This window comes from Capsicum annuum, chromosome 11, assembly GCF_002878395.1.
Source record: "Capsicum annuum cultivar UCD-10X-F1 chromosome 11, UCD10Xv1.1, whole genome shotgun sequence".
In the NCBI taxonomy this organism is placed as follows: Eukaryota; Viridiplantae; Streptophyta; class Magnoliopsida; order Solanales; family Solanaceae; genus Capsicum; species Capsicum annuum.
In genome coordinates this window covers 35956898-35982913 of record NC_061121.1, presented here as the reverse complement: position 1 = coordinate 35982913, position 26016 = coordinate 35956898, and the positions used below count along the sequence as shown (strand labels likewise).

Genomic DNA, 26016 nt, shown 5'->3' with positions numbered 1-26016 from the left:
GGCGTTGTTTAAGGGAAAAAGTATCCGGATTACCATGTTAATAGTGACCGAAGAACATATTATTTAAGAATAATCTAGTATATAGTAATCTAAGATGACCATATTTTGTTATATACATAGTTGAAGGGAATATTTTGAAAAAAACAATTTTATGAAAATGAATGATTATTTATTTGATGTGATGGTAGATAAATTTAAAATACTTACTTTGTATGCACTTAGAGATATAAAAGTAGCATATATAAGGAAAATTATATTAGAAAAAGCATTTTGTAAATATTACATGACTAGAGTAAATTATATACCATACCTACCTAATTACTCTTACAAATACATACCATGATAAATTACATAGAAATTTTAGAAAAAGATATGAGAAACATACAGTTACTAGAAAAACAGATAAAAATAAATATAGACAAATACATGGAAAATAAAGATATAAAATACATAGAATTCCTAAATAAAAATATGCAAGAACTACTAAGGCTAAAACAAACAACTACAAAATATTATAATAAAATCAATTTTAAAAGATAGATCATTTAGATTATCTTAAAGTTTTAATCTTATATATACTTAAAGATATAGAAATTATAGATATTAAGAAAATAATATTAGAAGAAGTAATAGACTACGAAATAGAAACTATAAATTGGCTAGAACAGTTATACGAAGAAATTTACCCAGAAGGATATTATACAGATTAAGAGATGTTAGAATATATTAGAAAAACTAGAGAAAATCAAGAAAACCTAAATAATGAGATTAATTATAGAAACCGAATTAGAAAAATAATGGAAAACCTAAAAGAAAAATTAATATGGATAGAAAAAACCTAAGAAAATTTAGAAAAAAGTACATGTGATAGTTTATATAATTTAAAAAACTCACTACGAGAAGAACAACACAAGATAATAAATAACATTGAAAATCTAGAATTAGATATACATTACAGTACAGATAGGATAAATTATTATACAGAAATTTGTAACTCTACAATTACTACAGGATAAAATAATAAACCAAATAAATTAATGAATATATCTTACGAAAAAAGTAAATCATTAAAAGATATTAAAACAAAATTTGAAAAATGTCCACGCACAAATAAAAATAGATTCACTATATACCTAATAAATCTATTACATCTATTACATATCCGCACTCCCCTCCAAATGGTATCAGAGCCCAGTAATTCAAAAAATATCAAAGTGAGATATATGTTAGTGTTATTAGAGTTATTAGAATTTATATTAGAAGTTTTTATTATTTTGATTTGTTTTTATTTTCTCCTAATTTTTATTTGTTGATATTTATAAATAAATTAATTTTTTTCATTCGATCATGGTGGTAATTTATATTTTTTTAATTATATTCTCTTAATTTTTTTTTAGTATAAAGAATTTTGGATATTAAAAATTTGAAATTAAATTTGATAAGTAATAAATTTATATTTCTTAAGTCCATATGATATTATTTATTATGATTTAATATTATTAAAGTCTTCTCTAATGTTTAGAAATTAAAGAATCATCACATATTTTTTATTGTTAAGGACATCTCTTGTATAACAAAATTTAAAGTTGATAGGATCAAAAAATGGGTGGGTCCTACATAAATCTAAATATTAATTTTTATTTTCTTAATATTCTTTTTCTAAAATTTTAGAGTTGCCCCATCCTTTAATAGACATAAAAAATTAAATTAAAATATCTTTTAGAGTTCGTTTGAATATGATTAAAATCTGATCAAATCAACTTTTAATCTTTTTTTAGTTTTTTTTAGATATGTGGTAAAATTAAAAAGTACTTAAAAAAATTAAAATTTGATTTATTTTTTTTAAAAAAAAAAGTGAGACGCCGAGTACCCCCAACTTTTTACTTTTTAGATTAAAATTCTCTTTTGACCAAAACATTTACCTTCTTATTCCTTATATTTTTCTCTAATTTCAACAATACTCTAAATTTGCAGCCCTTAAATGTATTATTTTTCTTTATTTTTCTCTTTGCCACTTTTCTCCATCTCTTTCCTCTAGTTTTTTCTTCATCTTTTTTCTTTGTTTTTGAATTATTAAAATTAAAAATTATATATAATTTAACTTATTTATGGTATTAGCAATTTTAAAAATATTTAAGTCATTTTGATAAAAAAATAAAATGGTTAACAACCCTTATTTATCAAGTACATCCATAACTTTTTTTCAGTTTCAACACTTTTATCGAAATATTTATCTGTTTAATTTCTAAACACTTATTTTCATCTTTTAAACACATAAATTTAAAAGTTATTTTTTAATGCTATCGAAACGGACTCTTAATTGATCTTAAATTTAAAATATATTAAAGTATTCTTTAACTTTTGTGATTTTAAACATGTCATGTAAACAGTTAAAATTAACAAAAAATGAAAAAGACATTCTTTTTGAAATGGACTTATAAAAAAAGTGACATGAATAAATTAAAACAAAAAATACTATATAAATTTGATTTGATTGCAAATATCTACAGTTAAGAATTAGAAAGATAAAAAATCATTAATTTGATTAGTTTCATGAGCACGAAAAAAATTGAAAAGCAAGAATAAAGAAAGACAAAAAAAAAACAATAAATAAAAATTAGTTCTAAAACAAAAGAGCAAAACGATGAGTAGTCTAAAAAAAGAAATGAGAAGGTAAAGAAATATGGAAAGAGGAAGAGAGAATTGTTTTTACACCCTAAATCTGACATGGAAAAAATATAATTATTTAATTAAAAAAAGGCGCGTCTAAAATTAAAAATAACACAAAAAAAGAGTTAAAACTGAAAATTACAATTACAATTCATCTTCTTCTTCTCCAAAATCAAAAATTTCAAACTAAAAAAAAATCCAAATTCAAAACATCCATCTCCTTCTTCTTCTTCTCCAAAATTAAAAATTCCCAAACTGAAAAAAAGATCCAAATTTAAAACATCCCGTATGATGATCAAGTTGATGGCTTTGTATATAATGCCTTCGAACAGTTTCGAGGCCATTACCAAAAGTTGGATCGTGTTGTCCTAAGCAGAATCCCCAAGGGAAAATTCAGGTTAAAGAAGTTCGAATAGGTTAATCAGCAGAAAAAGGAACCTGTATCCGCAATATGAAATGCATTTCCTTCTTAGGCTTTTTCTCAAAAATAAAAAATTCTCAAACTGAAAAAAAGATCCAAATTCAAAACATTTATCATCTTCTTCTTCTTCTTCTCCAAAATAAAAAATTTCCAAACTGAAAAAAAAATCCAAATTCAAAACATCAATCTTCTTCTTCTCCAAACTGAAATTCCTCCTTCTTCTTCTTCCCTCAATTCAATTCAACCATCGACAAGTAGTAGTACAAGCGTCTCACTGACCTTGGCCCAACAACTTCTCTAACTAATAATAGCCCTCACGTAGAAGGCAGACCAAAATGTTTGGTGACAATGAAAATAATTGGAACGGATGGAATGGCAAACAGGAGGAAGAAATGAGAGAAATATTGGGAGTATTAGGTAGAAAAGACCAAGAAGAGTATCTTAGGCTGGGGGAGGTCTTAAAATTGAACAAATTTTTAGCATGTCCGGACCTTTGCTCACGGGCCTAGCAATGGAGAGAAGAGAAAATGGTGAAGTGTTTGGGCAAGAAGAAAAAAATTAAATTTAAAAGAAAAAAGAAGAATTTATGAAAATAATAAATTTATTATTTTTTTGGATGATGCTGACGTGGTGCTGATGTGGCGCTGACGTGGCAGCGTGTGTAAAACACCACACCACATGCAAGTGGTGTAATGCCTGACAGGGTGTAAAAAGTATCACTTTTTTATAGTTAAGGTGTGTAATAGGTTACTAGTATAGTTTAGGTGTGGCTTAGACTTTTCGAGTATAGTTTAGGATGGAAATGATGCATTTTTCCAATAATAGGGGCCTCATGCAAATATGATGTGGTGCATGAGGCCCATATTAAATTTTTTCCAAATTAGCTAGCATTTGTCCAATGGTTTCATGATGACTAATTGATGGGGATTATTGTACTAAAAATTGCATAAATACACAAATTATGTTTTCAATATTACAAAAAATCTCAACTCCCTAAATATATTACAAAAATTCTAATATATACATAAAATGTATGCATATGTCGGTTATGTTATGTATATTAATAGGGGGAGAGAGTAAAGTAATTAAAAAAATGGGAGAGAGTGTAATTACTTACAAAAGGGTTGGTATTTATGTTATTTATTCATTATTGTATGTATAATGTTTCAAAAATACTTTTTGTGGTCCAAATTAGGGAGGAGTTAGTGAAGCAAGGGGCTCGTCGAAATTTTATTTGTAAGAAAATCATCATGTATACGTAAGTTAAAATTGTTTTTATGTATATATTATAGACTTTTGATTTCTTTAGCTTCTTTCTTTTGTTACTTTTTATATTTTGATTCCACTCAGTGAAAATTCTGGTGTAAACTAGTGGTTTCAAATTTTATTTTATTTTTGTGAGTGATCGGTGATAGTTCAGATATGAAAACTTACAAGTTATATGTCAAAAATTTGATCCTTGTAATTATGAAAACATCCAATTAGAAATATTGATGTAGTTGAATTACAAGTTCATGATCAGTGTAATACAAAAGAGAAAAGTCATAAAAAAACCCTGAACTTGTTTGATCAACTTACTTTAACACTTAAACTAAACTTCTGTTTATTTACCCCCTTAACATCTTTAAAGTATATTATTTTCACCCTCAAAACTGAATACCACTCTCACAATGGAGAGTGTGTTACACTCGCCCACATCAGCGCCACGTCGGAGCCACGTCATTGCCACGTAAGAAATTACTATTTTTCTAAAAAAAAATTAATCCCCCGCACATTATTTTTATATATATTTTTTTAAAATAAAAAAAATATATATACTATTTTATTTATATAAATATATATATAAATATATATATATATATATATAATTATATATATTTATATATATTAAATAAAAAAGACACCCCCACCCCCATTTTCTTTCTTCTTCACACACCCCACCCCCACCCCGCCCATCCCGCCCCTCTTTACGTTTCTCCTCTTCCAGCCCTCACCCCCACCCCCTACCCTACAAATGCAGCCCTCCTCCTCCTCCTCTTCCAGCGCCCCACCCCCAACATATTTCTTCTTCAATCCCTACACCTGAAATAATCCACCATTGGAGTCAAATATGAACAAAATGTTCAGAACCACCACTTGTTCGACGAAATGCCTCAACTAAATTTGAATTCAACCCAACACCCATTCAACAAAATGCCTCAATGAGCATCAACTCAATCAACAATGGCATCAACTTCATTTCAACAACAAAATTCTCCAACTCAAGATGGCCAAATTGAATTCATCGAATTTGGTGAGATTGAATTCTTTAATTATACAAAATCGAATTCTTCATCAGAATTCTTCAATTGAATTTGATGAATTTCCAATAAACACAAGACGTGAGAATTGAGAAAAATTAATAAGCAATTGACGATGACCTTGTTTGATAGAAAAATACCAATCGAATTTTTAATTAATGAAAACCAATATAGCTGTAATTTTTGGGATTTTTGAACAAATATAAGAATCAAAAATGATGATACGAAGTTGAGAAACATTGAAGTAATGGAGATAAAGTAAAGGATTTGAAGTACTGGAGAAACGGGTGGTGGGGTACGAAGCAGATGAAGAAATGAGTGGGGGGGTGGGGGGTTTGAAGAAGATGAAGAAGAAGTTGGGGTGGGAAGGGGGTGATGAGAACGGGGCGGGTAAGAAGAGTTGGTTCTTGATTTTTTTTAAAATTTTATTTATTTATATATATAGAGGGAGAGACAGATACAGAGAGAGAGAGGGAGATATAGAGAGAGAGATAATAATAATAATAATAATAATAATAATAATAATAAAGTGGGCCCTTTAAAAAAAATTCACTCATTTTTTTTGTCACGTCAGTTGTAGAGGGTGAAATTAATTCACTTGAAAGCTATTAAGGAAGGTAAATAATTGCCCGATTAGTTTAGGGTCTAAAGTAAGTTTTGGCGACAAGTTCGAGGGATTTTGATATCTTTTCTCAATACAAAAATAGTAATAGTTTAATTTTACATAAATGATGTTGCCCCTTCGATCTCATTTTTTAAAAATTCATATGGTCGTATATTCATTTCATGGCCTGAGAAAATAGGGACAGTAATCTATTTGTTAAGATACTTGTTTTTAATATTGAGATTTTTCCCCCAAACGGCAAACGAACAAAGTCCACAATAAATCGTAATATTTTTTTTAAAAAATAAAGTTTAGTATAATTAATGTATAATCTCTGAATATATTAGACATTAATTTTATATTATGAAAATTTAATATATATTCAAATTATCTGTCTTTGTTTTTTTTTACACTTTTTAAGAAAATATTAATTAGAAATGATTTTGATTATTTTATTTTTATTTATGTCTTAAGGTATAATTTCTCTATTTATATACCATAATTACGGTGTTTATTATCTTCAAAAAATAAGTTTTACTAAAAATAAAATAAAATAAACTATTAATTTTGTCTCAACTTCTAAAATAATAGTAATAATTTGAGACGAAGAAAATATTAATTTAATCACTAAAACAGAAAGAGGACCGATTTTTAATCACACTATCTTATATAATGATCACCTCACATTACAACAATCAGATCGAGTATAATTTTTAAAGTGCAAATTGCATCATAAATGCCAATTATATTTATGATTCGAATCTGATAACTCCAAATATATACTCATATGCCCAATAATTTATTCCCTCAACTAATTTTGTTTTTGTTGATATTATACAAAGCATGTGAGGAGATGTCTACTTGAGAATTATTTAGTTGGCAAATTACTACTATAACAATACTATAAAAGGTAAATAAATAAAAGCATACGCAATTACCAAAGTCTCTCATAAGCTTTCACACGAAGGTATCAATGCTTTCACTGTTTCAACCCTATTGTCAGGCGGTTTTTTTCCTTCGGTATTTATTATTTGTATTGAAATTTGAATAAATTTGAATTTTGACATTATAAATTACAAGGTCTATTTATGGGGTTAGCGCTTCTAGTAGAATATTTTTATTCTCAAAAGTAAACCAAAATTTTCAATTAAGAATGGAGAAATCTCAACCATTCTACCACATCTCATATTAAGCTATTGTCAAACTTTAAACTACAATAAGCACTAATTTACGCTTCAATGTGAAACCTTCAATTATGAGTGAAAAAATGTCGACCGTCTTTACATAACTCATACTAATCTATTGTCAGACTTTAATAATCTGTTTGGAGGGTGGTTTCCCATAATATGGTATGGTATGGTTACCATGAGAATCATATTTGTTTTGATTATTTGCTAAAAGGAATGGTATGATATAGTATTTTTTCATGATTTGATAATCAAGGAATCCCCTAATTTCTTGAACCACCAATTTGATGGTATCCCATGATTTTCTTTTTCTTTTTCCAACTATGCCCTTATATAATTTTTGTTCAATCCTATTTTACCCTTTACCCTATTTACTTTTTCTTACACTTTTCTGCTAACCTGAAACTTCCTTTGGCCTACTACCCCGTGTGGTTGATGTCTTGCCCGGGGAAATTTAACGGTTGGTCAAACCTAACATCCATATTGTCTATACCATGCAAGACATAGTCATCCAAGCTGCTGAAACTAGAAATTGAACAGAAAGATGGCATGATGTCAAGCAGCATTGGCATAGAATTGAGGTTTGTAAGATTGTGTAAATTATTGTCATAAGGTTAATTTCTATCACAGTTAAATTTTCTTGTTTGTTCGTGAATCGTGATTAAGAAATTGATGATTATTCTACCAGAAGAAACAATTTTGTCTTGGTGAAATCATCCTCTCATGACCAAATTCTGATCTACCAAGGCACTTGGTAGTACAATACTTGTAAATTGCAAGAGGGAGCTATCAATTCCTTCTTTGGCCAATCAGGCTTCTTTAATAATTTTTAATAATTAGAGACATTTTAGTAAATTTATCTGTTACCATACAGTACCATACCATTAAACCAAACAAAAAAATTATTATTAAACCATAGTAAACGATACAGTCTATCTAAATAGTGTATTGTACCATACTGTACTGTACCATACCCTACTATACTATATCATACATTATGAAACCATGACAAACCACCATCCAAACAAAGGCTAAACTACAAGAACGTGGATCTCGTAAATCTATGTTTTTGAAATTATAAAATCATGTTGCTAAGATAATGGACTCTTGAATTCATACACACCTAATAATTTATTGTTAAATGGTCACTTATCTATTCTTTAAGAAAGGTTGGAATTGTATATTTGGTATAGTGGAAAGACGAAATATATATTTTGGAAGATAAATGATTTTCTTGGAAAGTATGTTTTTGATTTTTCTTTTTTGATGTTTGATTTGTGAGTGAAAATATATCTTTTGAAAAATAAAGCTAGATACCATTGTTAGTAAATTGCATTGTAGTTTGATAAATATGAGTATTACTTTAGAGATTGATACTTAGGTATAAGTGTCAGTCGAAATAGTGATATGAAGTTGGGAATACAAATGAATAATTGCAAAGGAGAACGATTCCCCCACCCCCTCCAAAATTGAACACTAAAAAAGTGACTTCTTAAAATCATTTTACAAAATGCATTTTTTAGGCTTAGGTCATCGACAGGTCCTTAAACTTGTCCCAAAAATTCACTTAGACCCCTCAACTAAGGTCTGTACCTATCAGGCCGCTAAATCCCCGAATTTTGATCTAATTGGACCTTTTTTACCTACATGGCGCACCGCGTGTTATACACTCGCTTAGGGCGCATGATGACGCTTTTTTTACTAAAGCACGAATGAAAACGTGCCACGTGGCACTAAGGGCCCCAAAAAATATTAATTAAAAAAATATATTTAAATTATTTTACTATTATAATTTCTTAATTTTTTTTTATAAAAACAACCCCTCCCCCGCGCATCATCTTCTTCACAGCACCCCATCCCCCGCGTCTTCAACCCCACCCCACCCCCGCTTCTTCACAGCACTCCACCCCACCCCAGTTTGTCCTCTTCACAGCACCCCACCCCCACCGTCATCGTCGTCTTCAATTTATTAATTAAAGCTTTTCATTAATGGAAATGACGGATTTGAACTCGTTCGTAATGAATTTGATCAATTTGTTTTTGGAAAATCATTTATGGGTTCATGTAATAGAACAATTTTAGAATTTTGGAGTTGATTTTTCGGTGAGTCTCGCCAGAAAACGTTGACTGTGTTGCTTCTCTCGTGTGTGTGAACTCTGTGTGTGTGTGTGAGAGTGAACTCTATGTGTGTGTGAGTGAATGTGTGTAATTTTTTTTTTTCGATGAAGAAACATTATTTGCATTTAGGTAGAGGTTACAAAGTGTCCACCATCTTTTTCATTCAACAGAAATCAACTTCAAATATAAATCCAGCAACTAGTACTTGACGATTCTCTGGATTACCGGAGACCTCTGGCAATTTTCGTATCCCTAAGCAGTAGAAAAACTAGGCATTTGCAGTCTTAGGAATCAGAGGAATGGATTGTGTTCCCTTTTGCTTCATCCGTGCTTCTTCTTCATGGATTTTCTACTTCTGAAGCATCCTCTCCATAACAAGTTCATAGGCACACTTTTTATAAGTATGGCATTCGTCTTCGCATTTCCATGAGAGGTAAAATTCGGATTGACGTCACTTGTTCAATGGGATCAATAGGTGTGCGCACTGATCTCGATAAGCTAATGGCACTTTGTTCTCCACCATTTCTGCTTGTATTGCCATCATCTTCTTTGATGAACCTGCTACCTCCATTTTCGTCTGCCAATTTTTCTTGTGTGTGAGAGAACTATGAAACGTCGGGGGAGGGGTAGTGTGAAGATGACGACTGGTGGGATGGGGGGTGCTTTTTTTCTTTTTCTTTTTTTAATTAAAATTATTATTAAATAGATAATTAAATAGAAAATAGAAAAAATCAGTAATTCCACGTATTATTTTTGTTTGCCACGTGTTTTTTTCTAATTGACTAATTTTGCCACGTCAGACGAGTGTATTACACACACTCTATGTCTGGTGCTGATTAGGCAAAAAAGGCCCAATTGGATCAAAATTCGGTGAGTTTAGGGGCCTGATAGATACAGGCCTTAGTTGAGGGGTCTAAGTAAACTTTCGAGACAAGTTTGAGGGTCTATCGCTGACTTAAGCCGCATTTTTTAAATCATGGTAAAAACATGTTATACATACTCAATCTTACTATATTTGCTAGGGTTGTTTACATTCTAGTCTTTTAATTTCATTTGAAATTTAGTTTTAGAAATTTCAAAAGAAATAGAAAGAAAAAGCACTCTCTCTATATATATATTAATTTGATATATTATATAACTAATGCAGAGAAGTTTAACTAACATGGCTACAAGCCAACAATCTGAATCTCACAACGAAAATGAGTTATTCGTCCCCAAAAGTAGGAAAAAGATGGCCAAAATCAAAAGCCAATAGTATTAATTAGATACTTATAGGTGGGGCAGTAAAATTAAACCATAAAATCATGATCGACTCAATCTGTTTAGCTTGGACGAGTTAATATCTATTTATTTTATTAGATCAATTTATTTTAATCCGTTAAATTCAGCCGATTTCAAAACTTGACTGATATGCAGTCCAGATTGTCTCATGAGAAACTTTATTTAAATATTTTTTATTTAATATGTGCTGTCATAATATAAGAATTTTTATCTTAATTAGGTATTCAAGTAAATTATAAAAAAATAAATAAAGAATTTAAAGTTTAGTAAGAATTGAACGAGTTAAATTATAATTTAACTCGACTTTCAGCTATTTCAGTTCAAATTTAAATCATTTTGATATGCCTAAATTCAATTCAACCCATCCAGTTGACGAACCCCAAAAATTATTTTCAAGACCGACCAAACTTATGATGAATGGACATCCTGCACCAACATGGGTTGTGGTGCAGTGGATGAAACTTTTTCACCCTTAATCAGAGGTCGAGGGTTCAATGTTGGGTATGGAGAAAACTCTGTTGGGAGCGCTACCATATTAATGGGCCCTACAACGCGTGATCCGGACCAATCGGGGCTCCAATATGACATCGGACACCGGATGGGAAACCAAAAAAAATGGCCATCCTGCGTGTGCAAATGGTGGCTACTAATTACTAAAGTTCACACCAATTAGGAGATCATCTTTGGCACGATTTCTTCTGATATTTGGTTGGCTATTATAGAAACCAAAACAAATATAATGCACATAAATTTTTGAAGTCAATGGCCATCAAAAGCCAAGAAAAATCCTCCAGCTATTTTCCATGTGTTTCACTTTGATATTCACATAAAAATTTTGGAGCCCCACAAATCATATGCATACAAAATTAGAAGAACAAGTTGAGCAAGGCAAGTACTCCTCTTGGACCCAATTAATGTTTCGTAAGGAAGTATAAGCTTGAAATAATGGATGGACATAGGATTAATAGTGAACGTAAATCCTTCTATTTGTAGATATGAGATCAATAACTTAAATAAAAGAAAGATGTCAAGATGTCTAATTTGCCACAAAATTTAAGAAAAAAATAAATTTTTAAATTTTTTAATACAAAATAAGCAATAAATATTTGTGTGACTATAATTAAGGATGGAGTTAGCTCGAGTCTGGCACCAAAATGACGTAATTTTCAACCTAATGAACTGAAATGACATATCCCTAAATACACGAACTAAAATAGATTCTTAGTCCAATGTTGCGCGAACTACATCTTTCTGTTAGCGTTCTCCGTTTGTTAATTTAATATTTATAAAAATTAGGAGTTTCGTCAGGCTTTGGACGAACTCCATTTTCGTAATTTTTCTTTTTGTAATTTGCTCATGATTGAGTTGAAATTTATTGTTTGATCCAATTCTATATTATTGAAAAATTATTTAATATGTATAAATTGTCAATAAGATTTTAGAACTCAATAATTTTAAAGAATTAGAATCTCAAATTCATAAATTGGAACCAAAATGGTATAGTTCTACTTGTAAGGAACCTCCGAATTAGAAAAAAGAATTGATTGAAAACAACTTTGATGCCAAGTAACAACTAAAGCATAAATGAGTTGGACAGCTCCCTTTTTAACACTTGATCTTTTGCCACCATTTGCCGTTTAATGTTGTTTACTTTATATCATTGTCAACCTCCCTAATCAATCATTCCCTTCTATAAAGTTCCTTAATCACATTTTTTTAATTCACAAAAGAGGAAACATAAACAATTACACAGTTATCAATATTACATAATCAAGAAAACGAAAAGCCAACTAAGTAATGTTGTTAAAAACTTAAGATACCTTAATTAGACAAAGTAACATAATATATGTGGCGGAGGTAAAGTTCAAATGGATTTGACCTACCAGTAACTTTTGTTCAAATTATAGAATTATACTAAAAAATTCATTAAATTTACACACATGTTAACTCAAACCTGATTATCAACACTTAAAATTATCGTTTTGAAATTTTGAATTCGCCTATGATAGAACACCATAAAGTGAAACTTAACCCCCAATAAAGTTGAGATGAATGATGGAAGATTGGAATCAAAATCTAAAGAATAAGAAAATAGCTAAGAATCTTTTACTGAATTTGGATGGATAAAGTTATCATTAGTTGATTAATATTTGTCTAAATATGAGTAAACGGAACTATCTACTATTTATGATAGTTAAGAGCTACAAAATATCGCAAAATTGAATACCCAAGAAGAGAGAGAAAGACCCCTCTCTCTTTCTCCCTAAAATTTCCCACAGTGCTCAGAATCATCAATCATGACTTCTTCTACGATCTAATGGAAAGTCAAATGGTCGTCGACCCCATCTCCCCAACCCCCTTGTTGATATCGTCAAAGGGAACATCCCTCACAAGTCAGACTTCAATTCAATACCCATCAGAAAATTCAGCGAAATTCCTCCATTCAACCATGAGGATTCAATTCAATTGACGGAGGAGGACCGGTGGTGGATTTATGCCCCTTGGAAATTCTCCATTATAATCAAATTGGTGGGTAGGAAACTCAATCAACAATACCTAAAAAAAGAAGCTCACTGATCTCTGAAAATTGAGGGAGAATTTTGCATTGATCGATCTAAGGTTCCATTATTATATAGTTAAATTCTCCGAAGATGCTTCTCGGAAGAAGATTTTCCAAGAGGGCCCTTGGTTCATCGCGGGTACTTGTCTCTCAGTGTGAATGTGGGAACCAAATTTTATTCCTAAGGATTCCAAAATTGAATCCACAGCAATTTAGGTAAGACTACCCCATTTACCCACTGAGTTCTACGATGCCATCCTTTTGGAGAGAATTGGGCGATAGATCGGGACTTTAGTCAAAAATGATGCGTGCACATCGGCTACGCTAAGAGGCCGATATGCCAGAATTTGCGTTCAAATTTTGATGGATAAAACCTTGAAATCATTTGTGATCATTGGCAGCCATAAGCAAACCTTGCAATACGAAGGAGAAGGTTTCCTCTGCACAGGATGTGAAAAATTGGGTCATACGAGAACTCAATGTTTACGAGAACAACCTAGCCAACCCATGGATATGAAAGCTGCCCCGTTGTCTCCACCAGTCCAGTCCAAAACTACTGAAGAGGTATGATAAAATGTTACATTCAACCGGAGGAAGAAACACCATCCAAGGAAAGGTAATTCCAGGAACAACATACTAAGATAAAGACATTTGACGCGTCATCGGGTAAGTTTTTTTAACCCAAAATTTTTCTGCTTCAGCCTATGCTGCTAAATCGTCACCTGAAAGCGGTAAGGGTAAAGGGAAGGCTTTGTCTCCTATTGATGGGTCGGCTCCCTCTAAACCCTCCAATTCTAAGGTTTTGGCCCAAAGAAATCACTACACTTAAGGACCAGGTGAGACCCAATTTGTAACTAGGAAAAAAAAGCTTTACACCGATTAAGGCCCAAAATCTCCAGGCCCCACTACTAACGACCTTCCAGGCCCAATCCACCACCCCCAACCTGAGTCCATTATCTTCTCTCAGACATAACCCACTATCTCTATCCTAAGAGATACCACTTTGGATAAAGAGAAAAAAGAACATTCTCTCTCTTACTTTCATTTGAAACTCAAACGTCAAGCCTCTCTTGCATTTTTTTTGGCTCCCATCAATTATTCCACTGTCATTTCTAATAGTTCAACATTAAATATCATCATTGAGTGTAATGATGAGAGCTACAAAGTCACCCCTTCTGCAACTTTGAAATTTGCTTTGCATACTTCAAATACCTCTTCGTCTAATAGAAATCCTGACATTTCTCAAAAAGATTCTCAAATGGCATCTTCAAACCAAAACTCCCTCTCTCCAATTATCTTCATCACCAAGCCACTGGAGACAGACCATTACCCAGTATTTTGGCTGGAGATTTGTCTGTCTCAACAAGTACTCCTCCTAAAACTGCAAATAAAAGGGAGAATAACAATCCTACTAATCCAGGACCCCCACTATCTTCCCAGGTAGTGATTGAGGGGTTGAACCAAGGTCTGATCAACTACGGTCAGAACACCTAGATGACAACCTTGATGAGCATATGCAGCCAATCCTAGACAAACCCTCTCAACCTGGAGATGATCTCGAATGAGCTCAAAAAGATGGGGGTTGAGCCTTCCATTCTTCCCACTTAAAATGCCAGAGCTGCTGAAAGAGGGTCCAATTTTTGTCAAATCCTATGGGGATCCCCCAAGATACCCTTTCTCACAAATATAGTGAACCCTCCAATGTCCCTAGTATCAGTAGAGATGATAGAACGAGAGAAAATCTTAAAAGCCTAAGGAAGAACAACAAGGAAATGGAGAAACTACTGGCTTCACTAAAGGTCCCAAGGGCAGAAGCCGTTCATTCTACTAGGAAAATCCATCTCTTAAACCTTCAAGGACCTTATCAGCGAACTGCTGATTATCCTACTCCCCCAGAAATAAATAAGTTCGATCTACAAGTCAATCTTCCAAGATCAAATATCTTCGACTCATCCAAGATGACTCCAGTCTTCACAAAGCAAAAGGAACCAATGTCAGCTTATACCCCTCCCTCCTGTCCCACTCTGAATAAGGAAAAGAAAATTATGGAACCAACTAACATGACCAAAAGTCATTGCTGAAATATTAGGCTTTAACAGGCAAATCTAATTCCTAACTATTGGTAGTTCCGATGGCATTCTTATTATGTGGGACAACACTATTTTAGGCATCCAAGATATTGATATATTCCCTCAGGGCATCCATGTAGCAGTCAAGGTAATTGACCTTTTTTCTTCTTGGTACTTTAGTGTTATTTATGCCAGTAATAGCTTTAAAACTAGGAAGATCTTATGGGTCAACCTCATTGATTTTGCTAACTCTATTAAGACTGATTCCAATAACCCTTGGTTTATAGAAGATGACTACAATGAGGTTCTTAAAGCCTCTGAAAAATTAGTGGCAATAGTATAAACATCACTAGAGCCAGTGACTTTTCTGATTGTATTAATAGTTGTAACCTTATAGACTTAGATTTCAAAGGTAGTAAATATATCTAGACTAATAAGGAGTATAGGAATAGAAGGGATCTCATTCTAGAAAGACTTGACAGATGTCTTGCCAATGAGGCTTGGATCCATCTCTTCCCAGAGGAATCTGTCACCCATCTCCCTAGAACTCATTCTGACCATTGCCCTCTTCGAACAACACTCTCAAACATCCAAGAGAAAACTTTTATGGTGGAATCTATGTGGTGTTTCCACCCTAGTTTCATCTACCTCATCCATAAATTCTTTCCCCCTGACACTCCTCTTACTGAGGCCATCTTTTCCTTTCAAACCCAAGTGAAAACTTGGAATAAAGATATTTTTGGAAATATCTTCAAAAAATGAATAAAATCCTTGCTAGGCTTTCTGGCATTCAAAATCTCCCCAATACCACTCCAACTTTTTTCTACAGGGCCTGGAAAGAACCCTTACCAAAGAATTTGGGACCATTCTTAGGCAAGAGCAAGATTTTTGGAAGATTAAATCTAGAATCAACTGGCTTGCTGAAGGAGACTCAAATACTAGATTCTTCTATACCTTCACTCTCAATAGGAGAAGAAGGAATAGGATTAATGCAATCAAGGAGGTTAGTAGGAACTGGATCTACTCTTCTGAGGCCATCCACAACCATATTGTCTCCTTCTATTCAAACCTCTTTAGTACTGACCACTTCTCATCTCATATGTACTGTCAAATGAACCCTTCTTTAAGAGGTTCCATCAGTACTAGGGACCATGAGGCTCTTAATTTCACCCCTCCTCTAAAGAAATTAAAAAAGCTATTTTCTTATTCAAGCTTTATAAGGACCCTAGCCCAGATGGTATTCATCCCTTTATGTACCAGAGGTATTGGGATATCATGAGTCACTCTGTTATCAAGTTCTGTGTCAACACCTTCACTACTGTCAAAATGAAAGCCAAGGCAAACTCAACCTACCTTTGCCTCATTCCCAAATGTCCTAATGCCAACAGTATCTGGAATTTCAGACCCATTGGGCTATGTAACACCCAATACAAGCTTATCACCAAAGTCATAGCTTCTAGACTTAAGCCTCACCTAGCTAGATTATCATCCACTCCCAAGGCAGTTTCCTTTCCAATAGGAGGACTTTAGACAATGCCATTATTGTTTAAGAAGTCATCTCCCATTTTAAAAAAATGAGAGGTAAATAGGCTAGTATGGTCTTAAAGATTGACCTTGAGAAAGACTTTGACAGAGTTGAATAGGGGTGGGCGTTTGGTCGGTTCGGTCTGATTATTTAATATCGATTTGATTTATCAGTTTTTGAATTGACAAAAATGACATCCGTAACCAAACCGAAATAAATTTGGTTTGGTTTGATTTTTACAAATTCGGTTCGATTATTTTAAATCTTTATTTCGATTTGAAATATTAAAGTAGTTAGCCTCTCTTTTATATAACTGAGCATTTAAAATTGATGAGTTTTTTAGAAAAATTACTTTTTTCAAACTTGTTTTTCATTCCCAAATATAAATAACTATAAATAACTCAACATGGATGAAATGAAATAAAATAATCATAAGCTTAACATAATACATAATGTCATTAATCATTACATATAATATAACCTAGCATAAATAGTCTACAAAACAACACAAAACTCATAAAAATAGTCTATGAAATAACATACTTTCTGCATAAATAGTCCATAAAACAGTCCAAAGTCACCAAAATAGTCCATAAAATATTTGAGTCACTAAAATAATTCATAAACAGCCTGCAGCGTATTCTAATTTGTTGTGAAATGTTAATTATGAATGTGAATTACTAAATATTATATATATATATATATATATAAAATATTATATTATATTATATTATATTATATTATATATATTATATATATAATATAATAAAAAATATATATATTATTTATTTATTTATTTATAAAAATTTAATTTTTTGATTTAACCGAATTTTTTTTTAATAAATCGAAAACCAAAATTTTAAAATTACAAACCGAATTAGATCCGAAAAACCAAAAAAATGAAACCAAAATTAAATTTTGATTTGATTTTTTGGTTTAAACCAAAATACGCCCATCCCTAGACTTGAATGGTCATTCATCAGACAAGCCCTGCACTTCTTCAATGTCCCTCACAAGCTCAGCTCTCTTATTATGTCCTGTGTATCCTCCTTCAGCATATTCATCCTTAGCAATGGTGGTAGGTCCAAATTTTTCAACCCCAGCAAAGGTATTAGACAAGGAGACCCCCTATCAACTTACCTCTTTATAATGTTCATGAAACTCCTTTCTAGGAGGATTGACCATAAGGTACACATTCTTAATTGGAAACCCATTTCCATTTCTACCAAAGGCCTAACCTCTCCCACCTCTTCTTTGCTAATGACCTCACTCTCTTTTCTAGGGTCAATATGGTCAGCTGCAATACTATTAGTAAGTTTCTCAAGTCTTTTAGTCTCCACTCTGAACAGAGAATCAACTTCTCCAAGTCTAAAGTGATCTTCTCTAAGAATTGCACCTCCTAAGGAAAGACCTTCATGGTGAACATCCTCTTTATCTAAGTCAGAGATAACTTTGGGAAGTACCTTGGATTTCCCATTCTCTACTTAGCTCCATGCCAGAGGGACTTCCACTTCATCATTGATAACCTTAATACTAGGTTTGCTGGTTGAAAAATTAAGTTCTTGAACCTATCTGGCAGGGTCACCTTGGCCAAAGTTTCCCTCAGTAGTATTCCTACTCATGTTATGAAATACCACTCCATCCCTAGCATAATCTCTATTATTGATAGAACCTAAAGGAATTTAATTTGGGGTTCTTTTAGGGAGAAAAAGAGAATGCACATAGTTAAGTGGGATACTATCACCCTCCCCCAAAAGCTTAGAGGATTAGGCCTCCAAAAAGCCAAGCATAAGAATGACACTATGCTTACTAGCGTTGCTTGAAAACTCACTCAGAACCCCACCAGCCTCTAGGCCCAGGTGCTTAGGAACAAATATGGTAACCCCTAGGCCAATTGTAAGCCCTCCTCTTCCAAAACCTAGAAAAATATCTTCCAGGAATGAAAGTACTACCTCAAAGGAGCACATTAAATTATTCACAATGAGAACAACATCAAATTTTGGTGTGACAAGTGGATCCCCAACAAGGAACCTCTTAGAAACATTCAAGGCCCCCTCAGCATGACCCAGTCCACCACTATGGTCTCTGAGGTTTGGAATGGTAGAGACTGGTTGTTATCTGATCTTTTCCTCCATATACCCCACTCCACCATTATTGACATCTAAGTATTCTTTAATCGGAACCCTAAGATCCATTCTGACCACCTTATCTGGGGTCTTACGATCAATGGTACTTTTTCTAGTAAAATTGCTTATTGACTCATCTCTGATTCTAATTTTAAGCCCAGATCCCCATCTGAAAGTAACTTTCTTTGGATCTGGAAAACCAATTGTCCCCCTAAAATTAAGACCTTCCTCTGGCTAGCCCAGCACAATAGACTTTCCACCAAGGCAAATTTGTCCAATATAGACCTCAATATCAACCCAAATTGCGACCTCTGCAATCATCCCCTTGAGTATATCCCTCACCTCTTTTTTGAATGATATGCCAACCAAGATCTCTGGCATACCCCCCTCAATAAGGGTGCTAATGCTCTCAAGATTACCCTTCCAGACTTTTTCCCTGCTAGATGGTCCAAGACTTGGTCGAAACTGAAATACAAAAGTTTTGACAACCTTCTAGACTGGCATGACATTATCCCTTTTCTGCCTCTGGGCTATCTGGAAGAAAAGGAACACTAACTCCTTTGAATGCAAAAAATATAAACCTTCCTTCGCCCGATGCTACTCTAATGCAATTGAGTATAACCACTTGGTTGGCAACCCTTCACCTAGGCATAGATACCTGGATATCATTATTCGCTGGGACCCCCACCCACGGTTACTACAAGCTTAACACAGACGGCTCTTGCCTTGGTAACCCTGGTAAAGGGTGGGACTGATACGCAATGCTATGGGGGTTGGGTTCTTGGATTCTCAAAATCCTACCACAACACTACCAACAATCACATGGAGCTCTTAGCCCTTCATGAAGGCCTTAAACTAGTTGAAAGTAACCACCTAGAGCCTGTGAAAAGCAACATTGACTCCATGGATGTTATCTCAATGTTGTCTAATGGTAACTTATGTTACAATTCAATTATTAAGGAATGCAGGTCAAGTCTAAGAAGACTAGGAAGCCCAGTGGTGGTGCATTGTTTTAGGGAAAAAATGAGGTAGTTGATGCCCTAGTAAAGAAGGGTGTTGATTCGGCAGTGAAGCTTGGGATCACTCTTTTTTAAGTTCCGCCAATGTGTGCGCAACAACCTTTATGGACAAACATAGCCGGAACTTTTTTTGTTAGAAGAATTAAACATTCTCAGGAAAACTTAGTGGATAATTTCGGAAAATGTTTTGTACTAAATCCTGACTAATCTAGTCAGTACTGTGTTTGTTTCCTCGTTAATTTAAATGCATCCTTCTTAACCAAAAACAAAATAGTAAAAAGCTACATGTACATAGTAAAAGATAAATCGAGATACATAAAACTCAACCGAGACAACACTATTAAAAGAATATAAGTAAGAGATGATACTCAATTACCCCTGAAATATACCCAAAAAGGCTATGACACACCTCAACTTAAAGGAGGTCCTATTACCCCCTGAACTAATTAAAAATGTAATTTTGATACCCTTAGTGCCTACATGGCACAACACACTGAAGTGTCCATGTAGGCACACGGGTGTGCCACGTATGTGCCACGTAGGCACTAAGGGTGTCAAAATTACACTTTTAATTAGTTTAGGGGGTAATAGGACCCCCTTTAAGTTGAGATGTGTCATAACTTTTTTGGTATAGTTCAGGGTAATTGGGTATTTTTTATCATATAAGTAATGAAAATTATGTGAAAGTACTATACTCTTGGGTGAAAGTAATAACATGCAAAGATTTATGCTAATTGGCTCAAAATGGGAAACACAAAGATTACTAACTCGTCCATCACACTATAACATTATTATATTCTTAATAAAGTCACGATTCAAATAGTCCAATGGCTACTGAAACATATTTCAAATACCAGTGTTGTTAATAGCTTGTCTTAAAGTTGGCAGTCTATTAATCACAAGAAAGTTTTGCCTAGCAACACTATAACATACTTGTCTAATTAATAACTTGGAGTTTGCAAGTGGAAAACTGAAAATACAATAAAGATACAGAGACCAATTAAGATTGCTGTGAAATGGTAAGTAAATTTTTCATAAGCAATGATTTTTAAGTCCTCGTATAGAGTTGCTTTTGTTAGAAAACATTTTAATCCCTCGGATTTTTCGGAGAGAATCAAAATTTAGTCAAATCTCAGAGCGAATCAAAATTTAGTCAATCTCAATATAAGTATAAAATACGAGCTGAAACTACTACTTCTTTCCTTCTTTTTTTTTTTTTTATGAAAAGGGGAGACACCCCAAAGAGAATGAAAAAAAGAAATAATCATTCTTCTTCAGAAGTACTATATTCTAACAGGAAAATATAATGAATCCTCCAAAATTGTTCCAAGTCCATAAAACCAGCAAAAAAAATCGTGTACTCATCTTTAATCCCCTAAACAACAACACGCATTAATCAATAATCCCAATTAAATTTCCTCTCCTTTTTTTTCCAACTAATCAATCTGTACAAGGCTATCAAAGAATCACTTAAATCAACCTTGACCCAAAAAAAAAAAAAAAAAAAAAAGGAAAAAAGAATGATCATCAAATGAAATAATTAGAGTAACCAAATAAATTGGTACTACTAGAAAAACCCAAATTATGATTATGTTGACCTCTCATTTTGCTCCTTTGATAATTGTGCTTATACAAATCATATGGCTCCCATAGATGATCCAATGGACATGGCCTTTTTTCATCAAGTCTGACCCATGGTTTTCCTTTACCAGACCAATGTAACAAACTTACTGGACCTGGATGTAATGACCTACATGAACCCATTACATTATCACCACCAAGCCCATGTTGATTCCATCTATGATTAATAGGCTCAATAAGCCCACCAAATACAAGCAAAAATGGTGGCAATGAGCCCAACTCATAAATCCTTTTTTGCCTTTGCAACTCCATCCAACTTTCTATTTTCTTTCTATAATTCCCTTCTCTCCATTTCTTCAAGTCCATCACCATTACCCCCGTGTTAAAATAACACGGGCTTTTATTCCTCGACTTGAATACCCGGGGCAACTCCGGGTCGGACCAGAAAGAATTAGTAAAGTATTTCGTGAAATTTGCATGACAATATTCAGGTGCACCTATTACCCGTGACATGGTAAGAGGTACACTCCATAGTTTTCCGATATCGTCTACAAGTACAATATCGGAATCTAGATAAATGACCAGTGTTACGCACGGGTCAAGCATATCACCCAGGTAATTCCGGGCGTAATTTAACGGGTTTTCCAATGCATGGCGGATCGAGGATGAGATGAGATTTATTACAATGTCTTCTCGAAAAATGTATACCTTGAAATTGAGTGATGGGAATATGGATCTAACCAGGTGAGTTAAAACCCGTGGACTCCACGGGTCAAATTCACCTGCAATAAAATGGAAGAATATGTGTTCAGGACAAGATGAGTGTCGGAGAACTGAATGAACGGCCGCCATTGATCCTCGGAGATATTCGGAATCAAGTGTCATCGCTATGTGAACCAATGAAGGATCACAAGATGATGACACGTGTCCTCCCGCCGGCGCCGGACATCCGACGCCGTTTCTGTACTCCGGCGCTTCAATAAACCCTTTCTCTTGTTCGGGAAAATTACGTATTCCGAGACATCCGATTGATGAAAATCCAAGAATCGTGAGAAAACAAACTGCTGTAATTTGTTGGATTCGAGAAAAATCAAACCCAAAATGGCCCATTTTTATCTGGGTTTTTGGGTTTGTTTTTCTTTTTTTCTAGTTGTTGAGTAGATATATATGGTCAATATATTCTATATGTGATGAATGTTATTGATGAAGCATTATGGTGAAGGAAAGAATATGAAGAAGGAAAAGGAGAGTTGTGGAAGAGGAAAGGCTAGAGAAAGGTGAATAAGAAAGCAATATATATACTACATAATGAACATCCAGATGCGTTCAACAATTTAAAATTCGACAAGAAAATCACTAGTTTTACAGTGATTTATTGCTTAAAAATCAGTAATATTTATTATGGAGATGGGGAAAAAGAATTGAGATTTATGGGTGTCACTGTCTAAAATTTATGGAAGGCATGGGGTTGGTTTTATAGGCCCTATAAAGAATTGAAAGGGTACCTATAAAATTGCAACCTCAATGTTTTTGTTTACACGCGCGGTTAACTTGCGCGTGCGATTCAATTGGATGGAGTGCTTAGGAAGGATTTATATTTTTGGGATTAATTTATTTAGTGAACTTTGATGGAAGGAAAATATTTTTGAGAAAATATTTTTGAACTTTCTCATTTTGATTGGTTTAAATATTTAAAAATATTTTTAAAATTAATATTTTTCTCAAATTTTTTTAACTTTCTCATTTTGATTGGTTTAAATATTTTAAAAATAAATATTTTTCTCAAATTTAAGAAAAATAACTTTACTTCAAGAAGTAGGAAAAATATTTTCAAAAAATATTTTTCAATTTTCGCATTTTGATTAGTTTAAATATTTTTAAAATATTTTTTAAATCAATATTTTCCTCAAATCTAAAAAAAATGACTTTACTTCAAAAAAGTAAGGAAAATATTTTTCAATTTCTCATTTTGTTTAGTTTAAATGTTTTTAAAATATTTTTTAAATCAATATTTTCCTCAAATCTAAAAAAAAAATGACTTTACTTCAAAAAATAAGGAAAATATTGTTCAAAATTCTCTTTCAACGTCACTCTCAAGTTAAAATGTTTACATAACTCTCAAAATCACTTACCCTACCCCACACCTAATCCTCTACTACCCCCACCATATCCAAAAAGCATATTTAATTTTTGTAAAATATTTTAATTTTTTTAACACCGACCCCTCACTCCTACCAGCTCTCTCTCCGAAAAAACTATTTAATTTTTTAGAACAAAATTCAAATTTTTTTCTTATCTCATCACCTACCCGACCCCCATCCGTACTCCCTCCCCCTCCACCACCAAAAAATTAAATTTATTATTAAAAAAAATAATTTTTTTCCTCCTCATATTAAACACACATTAAAAAAAGTATTTTTCGGAATCAAAAATTATTTTTATGAAAAATATTTTCCACTTTTTAACTAAACACTAAAATAAATTTTCTGAAAAATAATTTTGCATTCACCAACTAAATACCAAAAAATATTTTTCAAAAAATATTTTTTACGCACCAATCAATCATAAGAAAGTAAATAAGAAACCAACTTTTTTTCATAAAACATTTTTAAAAAAAAATATTTTTCATGAAGAACATTTTCCTTCATACAAAACACACCCGTAATATCAAATTGGATGAGATCGGTATTTTGGATTAAGGTTGGAATTCGATTTATACTTTATTTTTATTAAGGTACTAATTTTTATCTTCAATTAAACATAACATAAATTTTTTCATAGATATTTCTTCTTATTCCACGGATCAAACAATTTCTCATTGCCTTACTCTAACAATTTGTCTGAATGGTTGTTGCCTGGTGTTGTAGCCTATTGTATTGTATACAACAATAACAAACCCAGTGTATTCCCACATAGTGAGGTCTGGGGAGGGTAAGATATATGCAGTCCATACCTTTACCTCTAAAGAAGTAGAAAGACTGTTTTCGATAGACCCCCGGCTCGAGACACGGAATACTACACAAATACATAGTAAAGCATGGAACAAGATGGCATAACATAAATATAACACCCACAAGTAATAGAAAATAGAGAAAAGTAAACAGATTCGTAATAAAGCATGAAACAAGGTATCATAACAAGAATAATACCCCCACCAAGTAATTCTCTAAACTAGCGACCCAAACTAACCCTAGCCTTCTGCCCTAATTTGCGTCCTCCAGATCTTCCTATCTAGGGTCATGTCCTCAGTGAGCTGTAACTGCTCCATGTCCCGCCTAATCACCTCTCCTCAGTACTTCTTCGGCCTACCCCTACCCCGCCTAAAACCATCCAAAGCTAGTCTCTCACACCTACAAACCGGGGCATACATGCCCCTCCTCATCACGTGTTCGAACCATCTCAATCAGACTTCCTGCATCTTATTCTCCACTGGCGTCACACCAACCTTCTCCCTGATAGTCTCATTTCGAACTCTATCCCCCCTAGTCAGCCCACACATCCAACGCAACATCCGCATTTCCGCCGACTTCATTTTTTGAATGTGGGAGTTCTTAACTGGCTAACACTCTGCTCCATACAACATGGCCGAATGGACTACCACCCTGTAGAATTTGCCTTTAAGTTTGGGCGGCACCTTCTTATCACACAACACGCCCGAAGCGAGCTTCCACTTCATCCATCCTGCCCCAATACGGTATTAAACATCCTCGTCAATCTCACCGTTACCATGAATCACGGACCCGAGATACTTGAAACTATCCCTCTTACATACCACTTGTAATTCCAACTTCACTACCACCTCATTCTCCAGCCTCACGTCATTAAACTTGCATTTCAAATACTCTGTCTTGCTCCTACTCAACCTGATCCCTTTAGACTCAAGAGTTTGTCTCCACACCTCTAACTTATGATTCAACCCCCCCTTTCCCCCGCATCTCATCAATCAAAATTATATCATCTGCAAAAAGCATACACCAAGGCACCTCTCCTTGAATATGTCGCGTCAACACGTCCATCACCAAAGCAAACAAAAAGGGACTAAGAGTAGATCCCTGATGCAATCCTGTCAAGACAGTGAAATGCTCCGAGTCTCCTCCCGTCGTCCTCACCTGAGTTTTAGCTCCATCATACATGTCCTTAATTGCTCTGATATATGCCACAATATTCATTCTGATTGTTGTTTAAGTTATTTATATTACATTCTTACGTATGAAAAATAGTTTAATTTTATATAACGACTTTAGTGTGATTGCAACATTATCTTATCAGTTTTTTTTGTAATTTAATTTTTATTTGTTATTTAATAATTTTATATTTTTATAGTAATAATTTTATCATGTACCTTATCGGTTCTTACAAATTTGTTCTTCAAATTGATAATGTATAACCTTATATACGGCAAAAAATGATAAAATTAATTTAAATATTAAATCATCAAATTATACAATATATTACGATATGGTACATTATAAAATGATACATACTAACCGTCCAAACAAAGTGTAAAGAGGGTGTTGATGGGGAATTACGTACTAATACGTGATGATGATTAAAA

At 33.2% G+C, this 26016-nt stretch overlaps 1 protein-coding gene and 1 pseudogene across 1 annotated transcript; both read right to left on the bottom strand.

The window, feature by feature from the left end:
• Positions 1 to 9379: 9379 nt before the first annotated feature.
• LOC107847263 lies at positions 9380 to 9871 on the bottom strand (annotated as a pseudogene).
• An 11346-nt stretch (positions 9872 to 21217) lies between these two features.
• Positions 21218 to 22910, bottom strand: LOC107848434 (probable galacturonosyltransferase-like 9). Its single transcript, XM_016693204.2, has one exon. The coding sequence runs from the start codon at positions 22569 to 22571 to the stop codon at positions 21408 to 21410; it is 1164 nt and encodes a 387-aa protein (XP_016548690.1). The 5' UTR covers positions 22572 to 22910; the 3' UTR covers positions 21218 to 21407.
• Positions 22911 to 26016: the final 3106 nt, after the last annotated feature.

Bases quoted from the DNA above. Each gene is read 5' to 3' on its own strand.
- LOC107848434 (XM_016693204.2), bottom strand. From the start codon at position 22,571: ATGGGCCATTTTGGGTTTGATTTTTCTCGAATCCAACAAATTACAGCA.